This window comes from Haliotis asinina, chromosome 4 (genome assembly GCF_037392515.1).
Source record: "Haliotis asinina isolate JCU_RB_2024 chromosome 4, JCU_Hal_asi_v2, whole genome shotgun sequence".
Lineage (NCBI taxonomy): Eukaryota > Metazoa > Mollusca > Gastropoda > Lepetellida > Haliotidae > Haliotis > Haliotis asinina.
Genome location: NC_090283.1, coordinates 15,067,417 through 15,081,864, shown reverse-complemented (window position 1 = coordinate 15,081,864; position 14,448 = coordinate 15,067,417). Strand labels below are relative to the sequence as shown.

The window sequence follows — 14,448 nt, the reverse complement described above, 5'->3', positions numbered from 1 at the left end:
CAAAAATACAAAGTCACACACAAGAAATTACATCACAAATTTCAAAGCATCTAAATAAACATCCTACAGTCAGCAATACCCACCAAAACCATCATATCAAAGCCTTGATTCTAACTTACAACAACCAAGTGAACAAAGTCCCAATCACCCAACTGTCTGCAAAGCTCACCCATGGTGAAATGCACATCAGCTTATCACGTACCCCTCCACCAAGGCCAAGGGAACACTGAAGACTGTGCCACAGATAATTTTCCTCCGTGCAGCTAAATTCCCGCGTGCGTCCACCAGCCAATCAGTGCGAGCGACATTGTGTGTGCATTTAATACTGCATAGGTGGCTATAGTCTATTTCAAGAAACCGTCGTTATGCAAGCATGAGTTGCTGAGACCAGTATAACCCGAATCTTCACGAGAAGACACGTGATCCTTACAGAAGATCTTCATGGGTCATGATCCGGATGACCAATGGCGAGCAACGGATTGCAAATGAAGCACCGTGAACCTTTCTTCACTTTAACAAATAAAGATATCACCACAAAGTCTTTATTCGTTTTTTTTTGCCCTGTAGCAAATCCATGTACAAGCTTAAGTACACGCTTTGTCAGAAGCAATCAGTCTTCGACGTCTGTGGGGATAAATATCACAATGTGTACATTATATTTCAAGAAATTTCATTAATATCAAATACACAAAGACAATGTTTCCCAAAAATTGTATTATAGTGATTGATGTAGAGGCAAACACCGATTTGGCGAACTGCTGTCATGTCGAAGTTAAAGCATCAACGCTATGTATTGCTATGTCGGAACCAATTTGTTGTTGCAAACTCGGATAAATGGAAATCGAAGTACATGCATAGCTTTTTTCATGTTCGACTCAAGGGTATCTGTGCATGTAGGTATTTATGATTTATGTGCAATATTAAACAAGCGAAAGAGAAGAAGCTCCTATCTGCCAAGACACAGAATACAATTACAAAATACGTTTTAGAAACAGTCCATAATTTATGTACAAGGGTGCCTTTAAAGGGAGATCACCCATTTTGTGGCCGGAGTGGCGGGGAGATTTTTTTGGGGTCATCAATCTTGTACAAATTCACCCATAAATATTTACAGAAAAAAAAGAAAAAAAAGTGACTTGGTTGAAATGTTGAAAACGTGAATCGAAGTTGGTGAAGCCATGTTTCATTAGTCATTTGACCATACGCATTGGAGGCCGAATATTTGACATTCTGTTGGCCCCGTATATCAAAACTAAATAATCAAGTCACCAAAAAGGCTGAAAAAGTCTTTCCGTGAAGACCACAATGTTCTGTCGTCACATCTATCCCCGTCAATCTAACGATAAGCTCTGTTAACTTGTCACTTGTTACAAACAGTTGTTGCAGTGATAAAAACATTGATGAGATCCCTATAGAAATTAGCCTTGACATTATTCCGGTTGCATGGTTCAGCTGTTAACTATGGTAACGTTCTCTTCCGACTCTGAAGGAAAGTCACGAGCCTCATACAATCAATGAGAACCAGTCCTACAAAGGGAAGTGCGGTAAGGACGATCCCCATCTTCCCGATGGTTTGGGCAGCTGGGCGCTCATCTTTCGCCGACGTTTTCTTGCGTCTGGTCGAGGAGAGGCTGTGTTTTTCCAAAATTAATTCCCTGATAATTTGTGACATTTCATCGCTTGAAGGCGCGGCAGATAAAAAGCAAACACACCTCGCGATCGTGGAGTTGGTCGCGTTGGCACAGTCTCCTGAAACATGAATAGAACAAACGAAGTTAGCTGCTGAAGAAACAGGTACGTATTTGGTTTCTTGTTTTACGCCGCACTCATACACTTTTTGCCAGAGGGGCGGCTGTGACTAATCCTTCCGTTGACACCGTCAACATCGATCAACTCAACTGGCATATGATTTCTTGGCCAGTGACCCTGACAACAAATTGCGTGGACTCGTCGTCGATTGTTTTGAAAGGGAAGTAACTCTGAAACATCACAGGTACATATAGCGATGCCTAACGCGTGCAGTTGTGAATAAAGGCGGAATCGGTAGTTAGCATTTTATGGTCATTCTATTTTAGCACAGTGGAGTCTGCGAATTGTTGTATTAACCGCAAGAGCGGGCAAAAATTAGGTTCTGTCAAGTCGAAGGATAATTTTTCCTATCATATGAATGGGTTTTTCTTGGTCATAAATCACTGTTTAAATAGTATCATGGTCATTCGATGGATGTATCCATAATGTAGTCCTGACGAATACATATTGGCGGGATTGTAGAATGTCAGAATGAGACGAAGGGAAGAACGCCGAGGACAGTATCTCAGTAAAGAGGCTCTAACAATGATTTCAGATCAGTACATTGATGAATGTCAGAATGAGACGAAGGGAAAAACGCTGAGGGACAGTATCTCAGTAAAAAGTCTCTAATACTGATTTCAGACCAGTCCAGAAGTACCTGACAATGACGTTGACGCACTGGGATGTATCGCCGTCAACAATGACGTCGCTTCCCCTGACTCCGAAAACGCGCTATCTGTCATTGAAGGTATTATGGTTACATCAGTTTCTGTTGAATCTGGTGGACGTGTCCCTCCATCTGAAGTCATCATGTCATCTGAGGGAGCAGTTCCATCTGATTTTGTCACCAATCCACTTAACATTGCCGCTATTTCTTCTGATGATGTCGCTATAAAATCTGTTGGTGTTACTATTCCATCAACTGATGTTGCCAGTCCATCGGATGATGTAGCTATTCCATCTGATGATGTAGCCAGTCTATATGTTGATGTTGCCATTCCATCTGGTGATGTTGCCATTCCATCTGATGATGTAGCCATTCCCTCTGATGATGTTGCCGGTCCATCTGATGATGTTGTCAGTACATCTGACGTTGATGCAACTATTACCGTTGTTCCACTCAAACTCCTTGTAGATCCACCAAACAAAGTGGTTCCTGTTCCAACAGACCATGTCGTTATATCGTCAACGTATGATGTAGGTGACACAGTTGTTTGAAGGCGGCTTTGGCTGCTTTGAAGGTCACGTGCAGATGTGTCTTCTAATTTTGCTGAAACATAAAATAGATTTACTTTCGTCATGCCTCTAATTTTCCTGACAAATAAAACTGAATTTACGTTCTGTATGCCTATAAGGGTCACGAAACATTAAATTGGATTTACATTCGACATGCTTATAATTTTCACGAAACATTAAATTGGATTTACGTTCTATAAGCTCATGACTACTTGATACAACAGTGATTGATTTCTTTTAAAATTGGCCCGTAGGAAAAGGAGAAAAAGACTTAGTTTATTTTCAAGAAGTGCCCAACGCAAGTCTAAATGTGCTACTTTGCTAGCTTGTATTTCAACTACTGTTTAAACGTAAATTTCTCGTTATATCATGTATTAAACCTTAGTGTTCGCAATATTCTCTTACTTTTATAATGTTTTCGTAATTTTGCTGTTTTATTGAAACATCACGTTTACGATTAAATACAACAAAATATTCGAAATTTCGAGTCTTTGAAAGAAATTTGTGAAACAGAGAATATAACTGAAGTCATTGGAAAAACATATTGATCTCGATTTATTTAAAAAAAGAAACAAGCTTGAATTAACAGAAGTGGCGGGAATAACACACACAAATTAAGAGAAAAATAACGGAAATACGAAAATAGGATCAACACGATAACAGAAAACTCGAAACTTCGTTAAAAATGAATGTGTGCTTCTAAATGGTCACCATTAGTCATCTCACACATACCTTCATAACATCGTTTTATATAGACAGTTGACTGAGGATTCGGCTGCAACTGATGAGGTGTCGAAACGTGGGTATAATCATGACCTCCTCTGTATGTTCGACAGACAGTGCCATTGTGTTCAACGGCAACACAAAGTTGATCTTCACTGGCCATTTCCAGGCAAGTCCTCTTGCACATGTCCACATCTTGTCTTGTTCTTGAGTGTACTTCCAAACCGGACACCGCGTTTTCCTTTTGCTCAGTAAACCAGCATCCTGGAGTTGATGATAATTATCACTATGAAACACTGTTAGTCACTTTCATTGGGGAGTAAGCGATAGAATGTGGTTGCGTCATTCAAAAAGTGGAAAAGACAAGAAAATCAAAATTGTTTCAAAAACTATTGACCAATCAGTATATACTAGCTTCATTCACTTCAGCGTGTAAAGTGTTCGGTCGTCACGCCGTGTTAGATACACTCAAGTCGAAAAGAAACGTTACCGTCCTTCCTTTATGAACTACTTTAAAACCAACAAAGATATGTTAGATGGTATTAGTCCACTAGAAAGCTGAACAGCACAGCTTTATGTAAATCGCGAAAGAAAATTCTATGATACATTGATTTTTTTTCAGAAGAACTTAATTGTCTCATTTTCATTCATGCCGAAATAAAGCAATAACAATGATTTAGATGTCTAAAGGCTGAAATATACTTCTGCTTTGACAAAGTTGAACCATTTACAGTGAACATTTTGTAATTACTAAAACACGAAAGAAGTGGTGTAGAGCGTGTAAAATTGTAAAAGAATCATTCATATGAATTCAGTTTTTAAGTATTCCCTGGAGAATACATTAGTAATTAGAAAACATTGCATTAGTGAAAACAAGTACAACATGTCTTTGATAGTGTGAAAAGGTCTTTAGGAGCATATGCAGTTTCCTTTTTTTCCTTTTTCCGTTTCCATGAAGCACTATTTACGCAAAAAACGTAGTAATGTTCAAGCAGAATTTACAATCATTTCTTTAAGGTATAAAGAGAGACTCGAATGCATGATATGATATTCTCAAGTACAGCTGAAGAGATTAAAAGCTGAAGAGAGAGAAACATCCATTATCATGGTGCAGATGGGGGTCGACCTACAATGATGTTGCCGACGCCCTGGGATGCTACCGTGTCATGATTATTAAACTTCGTCAGAGTTATATGCAGTAAGGGGTCACCACAGACAGACCAAGTGAATGTCCACCCATCACACGCCAGTTGAAGATCGGTATCCCGCTCTACAAGTAAGGTTACGTTCCGTTTGGTGTGCACCAGAAAGAACGTCGTCATTGCAGATTAATATTTCCTAGTGTGTGAATGCTCCAAATAAATTGGTTCTTCAGTCGTTTATGCTTGGGGATAATTTAGTCTCGGTTGATGCACGTCATCATATTTCTGATTGATTGATTTCTGGTCATGATGTCAGTCACCGGATTACAGACCACCGTCATATAGCTGGAATATTGCTGAGTAGGATGTTAAACAACAAACAAGGTATGTCGAATCCCAGTTGCGCAGTTGTGCTCGATTATTTACAGCCAGCCAACAAACAATCACACAAACGTATGGCAGAATGGGCAACGTTAATTATCATTCAAGCACTCACCTGTTTCCGTTTCGCATATTGTTGCATATAGCCTGCCACAAACCATGGTCCTGAAATTCCGACTGAGTGTGTACCGGATACAATTCTCAACCCCTTTCCCGTTAGGTTCATCCACTGCCCAGTTTAAAGATGTTTCGAGTGCAGTACCGTCTGTCCATGTGTGCACAAAGTCTTCCCCGTTGTCTGGCTCCAGGTCATAAAGACCAACCCAGACGTCAGAATTCCTGCAAGATAGGTAAGCACCACGGACCTATGAAGATCAGTGTTAGAACTGGTCATCATTAATCCATGATTGTTTAAAGGGGCAGCTAGCGAGATCGGATGTTCATACCTGCTGACTTGGTTGAAGCATGTCATTGTATCCCATTTGCTGTAATGGACACTGCAAACTCTGCTGGACACGTCAAGTGTATTTCAAACACGTGTGTAATGCTATCGCACTAATTGCTTTTTCTATTATAACAGTAACACGCCATATATCTGCGAAATCTGTAGCTTCAGAAGCCAAAAAGTTACGCTCAATGTTTCTTCCATATTACTCTTCAAATGAATACAGTGATTATTCTTATTTAACGTAGTGGGTAAAGCGTTCGATAAGGTTCGAGACGGGTTCAAATTACTACATGAGTACAGTGTCTGAAGACAGTTTCTTGTTGGCCCGCTCTGATATTGCTGAAATATTGCAAAGGCGGCGTAACATTAAACTTAATCACTGACTGAGACCGAGTGAACAATAAACTTACAAGTCTTCGTCCGCTTCCCATATTGTCATAGACAACTTGAACATCTCGCGCTGCCTGTCTGTCTTCAGTTGGAGCATTTGTTGTCCGTGACTCCTGCAAACTGCACGCGTATCATGCCAGGAATGCGAGTTGTTGTACAGTGTGAAGATTCTCCCGCAACTGGCATGTAAAATAAATTCTGAAATAACGAAATACCTCCTATTACATATATGTTGTCCTACAGTCGGATGGCTGACACATGCCATTGTATCCGAACTAAGTAGATCGATACTGTTGATCACTGGATTGATGAGTCCAGCGATCTTATTCTCGAAGCGTACGTAGGCCTAAGAATTCTTAACTTTGATCGTACCCAGTGTGTTAAGAATGGGTTTTAAAAGTTTGTAGAGCTACGAACGTTTCGAGAATAGCTAGCCAGACCTACGTATATTTCGTATACGGTGATATGTGTCAACGATGCCAATCGGAGTTTTGCCTTTATGAAATGGGGTACAATTTTTGCAGGTTTTCATCTACATTGTAAACCAAACGTCACTGTGTTCTGTAATGTGATTGTTTGAAAAACATGATCAAATGGTATTAGATTCCTGGAAACTGCAAGACTATTCACTGCGTATTGACACGTAGAAACGTCGTAAACAGTTGTTTTGTTGTGTCATCAACAGTAGTGACGTCATTCAAATCATATTGTGACGTAAAGTTAGAATGACGTCACAAATGAGCAACTCCAGATGCTACCATGGGAACCAGCTGAAACGGCCAGCTGATGACACTTAACTGCTGTACCCTTACTCGATGTGAACGAGTAAAATCCTTTGGTTTACTGTTTTGTTTACAATGTTGAAAAACATCATGTGTTGGCCAATTTCCGGGTGTTATTGAGTATTTGAAGCACAGGAATATTTCGTTTGAAACCTCCGGCTGCTGAAGCCGGTTCCTGACGCCGGAGGTTTCAAATGAAATATTCCCGTGCTTCAAATACTCAATAACACCCAGAAATTGGCCAACACATGATGTTTTTCTCCTAAGTAAAGGAATCTACATTCCATTGGGTATGTGTCATTATATACGAAGTCAGTGAGGATTTACTGAAAATATTTTCTTCGTCAATACCTTGCTCTGTCGAGTAACACATGGCTAGATGATCGTATGAACTTAAGTTGTGGAGTAGTTGCTGCTTTCATCGTCCGAAAAGTTGAGTAGCCCTCTCCGCTAAAACGACTGGAAAATGTTTCTGCTGGACACGTCAAAAGCGTTCAACCCAGGCACCGTCCAGTTCAACCATTCGCTTCGAACGTATGTGTGAGCTATGCTGAGTGATCAGGCGGAAACGTGTTGCGATATCATTGGTAAAAGGGCCACTTGCCATACGTAGAAACAGTTCATGGCCAACGTCGAGGATGCCATCACATCTCAGGTTGATCCGCCAGGTGCGATCCAACGCTGTTAAGACATGCTGGAAAACGTCCAGTTAAAGGTCGAGTATGTATTTGGTGTGGGACTGAACTTGGTTCCAAATGACATGCAACTGAGGATCCATGGCAGGCTACAAGAACACAATCATCATTTTGTAAGCCAGCCAAAAATTAAGGATCAACCATGAGATCGACGCGAGTCAAGTCCCACCAACCATGCTCACCGTCTCTCGTCTTCCAAGTTTATCTGTCTTTTGGCGATGTGACGTTGACTCAACTCATTCTCCGCTTCGTCGAGTTTCGTTTTTTCACGTGCAATGTGTTCGTCGATCGCGTCCAGTTTTGCCATGTTGTCCACGAGGCACAAGCATACCGGCACATCTTTCTGATCATCGCGACTGACTGTGAGATCTGAGCGTGGACAAAGCAAGATATTTTCTTGTGCGGGAGTACACGCGATTGACGTCTGGAGCCTCTTTCACTCGCATTATCCCTTTACGACTGAGTTCGCATTTTCATAAAGAAGAGCTCTATTGTCTTCTGGTTGCCTTAGGGCAATGTAATAGTCATCGGCAGTCGTCCTTAGCACATCATGACCCTTATTTCCTTGCGAGATTTCGTCCTTAGCATATCATCGCCCATATTTCCTTGTGAGATGTTCTCGTCATCACTGGGCACAACTGGGCTCCATTCTTACCCACATCTTCCATCTCAATATCATGGTAACCACATCCTCCAGCCATGGATGTTCTACTGAAGATATGAAAACCTACGTTCAATGTATGCATGATGTCGCCGACCTACAGACAAAATTAAATACTTTCCGGATATTGAAAGAAAACCTGCGAGTCAAAGCTGTGCCTCATTCGGTGGCCATCACCAACAATCCCAGCACGGTCAATGAGAACATTGTTGGTGCATTTTCCAAACCTGGGCGAAAACGACGTCATCGTCCCCAAGACGGCTCACCTGTCCTCTCAGATCAGGATTCCAATGATACCAAGAGAGAAATCATCAAAAACGAAACCATCAAAATTATTTTTTCATGCATTTTTCATTTACACGGACCTCTGGAGAACTGTGAGCAAACAGGAAAACATGAAATATCAGGGCATTTGCCCAACCCATTGTCCGTTGACACGATTGCGCGTTGGGTATGCTTACGGCCAAGATAATCTCGCCACCATGGCGGATAAACAATGGCAGCATTAGCGAACCGATTTTGCATTCCGCTCAACTTTGAGTTGCAGGGGGGCCACATGCAGCTGGAATATGAACTCACGTTTAACGATTATAGCCATGTGATTTTGACAGAGAATGACAATCCTGGCAGTTACACTATCAACAATATTTTGTTGGAGTTCAGCAAGGTCACAAACCCAGAATTGTCCCGTCAGAGTTGCAACCAATATTCGGACACGTCAGTCACCTTGTATGATCCAGGATTATCGGAAGATCATCATGAACAAAAGCAACACATTGTGGAATATCAATCTGAACGAACATCGCTTCCGGTGGCCCGAAAATGTTGTCTGAGTTGACCAAAGGCGTATGGGTGCACATTACAGTGCCTTACAATCATCACATCTGAAGAAACGAGATCCTGATTCTTGTCGTCTTGTTTAAAGCGTGTCATTTTCTCAACGTGGTCCTTGTGGTTTTATAGGGCGTGGGTAATGTGCGTGCACAACGTTTCTCATGAATGTGATTGCTTACGAGAAATGTCAAAGGTTCAGTTTTAAGCATCGAAGTTCATAAAAACTCTTTTTTTACTCAAAATCGAAATGGGTAAGAATATCAGACTTTTATCCCTACATCCTCTGTATCGTAGGTAAAAATTCTTCAATAGAAGTTTTCTAAGTTCCAGGACAACAAATACCAACTGCGTTTTAATGACCAAACTTGGTTATGTCTAAGTTAACTAATGTGACCCAAGATGCTCTGACCCTTTTCAAGAATTTGTGTGCGGAATGCCAACGCAAGAGAAAGAGGCCAACTATGAAAGGGACTGTTGTTAAGCCTATTGTCAGCAATAACTCCAATTCCAGATGACAAGTTGATCTTATAGACATGCAGTCGATGAGTTGAGGCCATTTGAAGTTCACCATGGTTTATCAAGATCACTAAACGTCTAAATCTGCTGCGGAGGTTGCTTACCATTCATTTCATATTTTCCTTTTGTTTCTCCAGAGTGACAGAGTTTACTGCCCAGGTAATTGCCGACCTGTAGAAAATGTTACCAGATCTTGTAATAGTTCACGGCAAGCCTAGGCGTCTACAAAGTCACGGTTCTGTTGAGAGAGCCATTTGTGATATCAAGGACATGTTGGTACCATGGTTAGGTGACAATACACCTAATTGAACGGTCACACTTATGTTTGTGCAGTTTCAGAAAAACTCAAGTTTCCATAGTGACATTAAGTGCTCTCCCTTTGCAGTACTCATTGGGGAAGATGCAAAGACAGGACTAACTGTATCAAGCCTTCCTCATCAGATCATCCAGAAGCTTCAAAGTGAATATGATCTTCTTGCTGCAGTATGTAATCCCACATACTAGTAAGTAAAGAGACTGACACTTCTACAGACCCAGAAACCGACTTTGCCATACCAAGCGAGTTGCCATCTGATTCTATCATTGAGACTCGACAGGAAGATGTCCATCTTAAGAGAAAGCAAGCAAATGAATCATAAAGGTAGCAGGCATGTGATGACATGAATAAATATTGGTGACACTGTTCAAATTATCCACCTTGACAGAGACAGATCAGATCACAGAAACCTTATTGGAGCTGTGCTGCAATGTAGTGAAAGTGACTGCATACCGTTGTCGTTAATGGGGTGTCCTTCATGGAGAGTATTCCAGCAGTCACCTTGATGTTTATGCCACTGCCCTTCACGGTGTTGATGCCGTTGCCAAGGACAAAAACATTTCACTTCGAGAAGCTCCTGTTTGCTTTGAAAATGTTTCTGTGTCATTTTATGTTATACTACATGTATGGGAAATAAATCTTGTTACGATTGTGTATTTTCTGTATATTTTATTGTTAATAAAGTAATAATTATTACTGGGTCACAATGTTTAGTGTTTTGAATAATAATTATGATGCGTCACATTTCGTATAATAGATGATCTGCATTCATAGGATTCAGGTTGTCCGGAGTTTACCATTCTGCCTCTGCCAACGCTTCATCTCCATAGCCACCGTCGCTCCGCTCACTGTGTTACATTCTGCACGACTGTTTCTCTCTCGCACTAAGACTTTGGTGAGTTTGCTATATTATATTTCGTGACACATTACCTTAGACTCTGTCTCACTTGTATTGTACATTCTTCCAAAAAAGAAACTATACATTGGAAGTTCAGATGGATTTAATGAAAGTGAGCAAATGGTAGGTCAACAAACTGAAGAAAATGTGACAGCAAGGTCATGTAAGCATAATACACAGCAAACAAAACCAACGTTGACGTCAAAGAAACACGTTTGCAGTCACATTGATGCCTGGGGTCAGTGAAAAGTCAATAGCGGGTATGACCACCATGTTCAGTGATGACAGCATGACATCACCTGCCCATAGATGCAATGAGGGTCCGAATCACAACCTGGGGAATGTTCTGCCACTCTTGGTGAAGCGCCAAGGAGAGTGCCTGGAGCGTCTGAGGTGGTGGCTGTTGCTGACGTACACGGCGGTCAAGCTCATCCCAGAGGTGCTCGACTGGGGATAAATCCGGTTAACGTGCAGGCCAGGGTAGAATAGGCACATTGTTTTGCTGCAAAACGTACGTACACACACGTGCGACATGTGGCCGAGCGTTGTCAGGCTGGAACTCACCACCATTGACGTGGATGAATGGGACAACGTGTGGCTGGAAGATCTCGTTCCGGTAATGGACGCCAGTTAAAGCTCCTGCCACGTGAACGAGTGCTGTCCTACCACCATGTTGAACTCTTCCCCACACCATGACACTTTCTCCACCGAAAGGATCAACATGTTGAATGCAGTTTCTGGCGTAACGTTCGTTTCGACGTCGATAAACTCGGGCACGTCCATCAGCTTGTCTCAGCAGGAACCTCTACTCGTCGGTGAATAAGACACGTCTCCATCTTGCCAGAGGCCACCTGACTCTTTGACGACACCACTGAAGACGTTGCTGGATGTGACGTGGCGTAAGGACGTTACGTCGAATAGGCCTCTTGGTGAAAATACCGGCTGCCCGCCGACGATTACGGACAGTCTGATCAGAGATTCTGTGCATACCCGGAAACTGTAAGGCTGTTGACGTTGCTGTAGTGAAGCGATCCTGTAGGTGTCGTAGCCGGATGTACCAATCCTGAGCAGGTTTCGTTACTCTAGGTCGTCCTGACCTTGGTCTGTCACGGACATTGCCGCTGTTGTTGTACCGTCTCCACAGGTTAGTGATGGTTAACCTTGTCACACCCATAGCCCTTGCCACTTGCTGCTGAGTATGCCTTGCTTTTAGACGTCCAATTGCGTTGTTCCGTTGTTGTTCTGTTAGACGTGGCATGTTGATGATTGCACTGAGGATTTCTGAAGTGTGTGAAAGCAGTCGTTGTTCTTCGCTGATTGGCAGCGACATCTTCATGATTGTTCATGAAGATGCATGACGCACGTGCAGTTTGCTATGGCTGTGTTTTGGCTAATCGTAAATCATGACGTGAGGACGTTGCGCTTCGGCATCATTTGGTGTTTGGGCGATGATGTGGTAAAACAGCTAGACAACTTTCAAAAGTTACCTATGCCATAGAAATACTTTCATTTTGTATTTTCACCATATTTATGTATGTATAGTTTCTTTATAGAGTATATTTGAAATCGATATTATGAGGTGGAGTTTGACCTTGCACGGGTTCAGTCTTGTGATCAAACACATTAACGGAAAGACAATGTTTGTGCTGATGCACTTTCCAGGGTATAAATGTATGATGACGTCATGATGCTGTATGTATGTATCGGCATTTGGTCATAGTAATTCTGCAAGAAGTTTCTCATATTACTCATAGTATTACATGCCATGTCATTATGTTATTACTGCTATGATTGAACAGTGAATTTCTATGAAACTATCTTTTCCTCCACGGAGAGTGTTACGAGAGTGTATGTTCCGTGATTTGAGTTGTTATTAATTATTATTTCAGTAGTAATTGGGTAAAAAAGCTTTTGGTGTTAGTTGTTGTGGGTCACATTTCCTACAGAGAGTTATTTAAGCAGCATGCCTTTATGGCAGTACTTTGGAGTTATCTGCTCTTGGCTTTCTATTTGCTGACTACCGGGAGACTGTCCTAGAGCATTCCAAGTTAGTGGCGATGGTTGTATGTGCTCAAACTTTCAGTAAATGACTGTATGTATAAATGCTAGTTTCGGTGTTGTCTGCACAGACACGGACACGGACACGCACATGGATTAGCATCATCAATCTCCGTCAACGCTTGATCTACATAACCGCTGCCTGACCACTCGCTGTGCTACATTCTGCATAGCTGTTTCTTTCTCACACTAAGACTTTGGTGAGTTTGCTATATATTTTGTGACCCATTGCCTTAGATTTTGTCTCATTTGTGTTGTATATGAAATCGGTTTTGTTAAACTGACTAGTGACTTTGTGTAACTTGCCCTCTTTCCTTAATAATACAATATTCGAAAGTTTATAAGTAGACTTGTCTTTGTTCTGTTTTGCTGGTTCACAGGGGATTTCTGAAACCTTTTATAATGGCAACTTTTAACCATCACAAAATGTATATATGTATGTTCGCATGATACCGTATGTTTTCTGCGTTACGTCTAGATGAACCTAAGTGACAAACTGTGAATCTTCTCCATGTAAGGCACAGACTAGCACATTAGTACTTTCCTTAAAATATTCAGTATACACTAGCAATGTATCAGCGAAAACGCTTCTTTCAAAGAAGATTATTAAGCACGGACATAACTTTTTTTTTTTTGTACTGCCACTGACATGGATGTTTTTTTACAATTTACCGTCACACAATGACAGTTTGTTTAAATATGTTTCATGTCTTACATACCGGATACAAAGAATACATACATGTTAAGAAAATATATACGTACAAACCACCAAAGGTCAACAAGAGAATGTGCAATAATATTACGTAAAACATTGCATGTATGATATTGTTATGAAAGTGTATTTTCTGTAAATTATTGATTAAGTAATAGTTACTATTGGGTTACATTGTTTAGACTTTTGAGTGATTGTTGTTATGGGGCACACTTCCTGTCATAAATGCTCAGTACTTTTCGTATTTTAGCAGCAGACTTTAAGCTAGCGCTGGGTGTATGTGTGTGTGTGTGTCACGAAAAGCACTAATAATTAGGGTTGAGAAGCAGCACGACCTAAGTCAGATTTGGGTTGTTATGACATAATAATTTCTCATTAATCATCATGTTTAGATCTACTTTGTGCTGAAAGTTCAAGTTGGTGCATTTATGTTTCATTCATTTAGATTTAATTTAGAAAGACGCTTAGTCCCAGAGTGTACTAGTTTTATTCAATTTGGTGACTGACACTCAGTTTCAGTGTGTTCCAGTTCACATCAGTTTGACATTATTCAATTTGGTGACTGACACTCAGTTGCAAGTGTGTTCCAGTTTCCACCAGTGTGACATAATTCAATTGGAGACTGAAGCTTAGGTCAAGCATGTTCCGGTTTGTATCAGTTTGACATTATTCAGTGTGGACACTGAGGCTCAGTTCCAGAGTGTCCCGGTTTGTATCGGTTTGACATTATTCCATTTGGTATTTTTCTGCTATGGCAGCTACACTTTCCCAAACAGAAATGATGCATTTTCATGGATATTACATGAGAAAATAAATGACAGTTATATTGCTTGTCCTTGAGGATAGAGGGCAGAGGAGACACGCG

General features: G+C 41.1%; 1 protein-coding gene across 1 annotated transcript; it reads left to right on the top strand.

Annotated features, from left to right (window-relative positions):
* Positions 1 to 2,544: 2,544 nt before the first annotated feature.
* Positions 2,545 to 3,009, top strand: LOC137280790 (uncharacterized). The gene has a single exon (XM_067811997.1). It carries the CDS (start codon positions 2,545 to 2,547, stop codon positions 3,007 to 3,009), a length of 465 nt encoding a protein of 154 aa, XP_067668098.1.
* The last annotated feature ends 11,439 nt before the right edge of the window (positions 3,010 to 14,448 follow it).

Excerpts from the sequence above, each read along its gene's own strand:
- LOC137280790 (XM_067811997.1), top strand. The coding sequence starts at position 2,545 with ATGGTTACATCAGTTTCTGTTGAATCTGGTGGACGTGTCCCTCCATCT.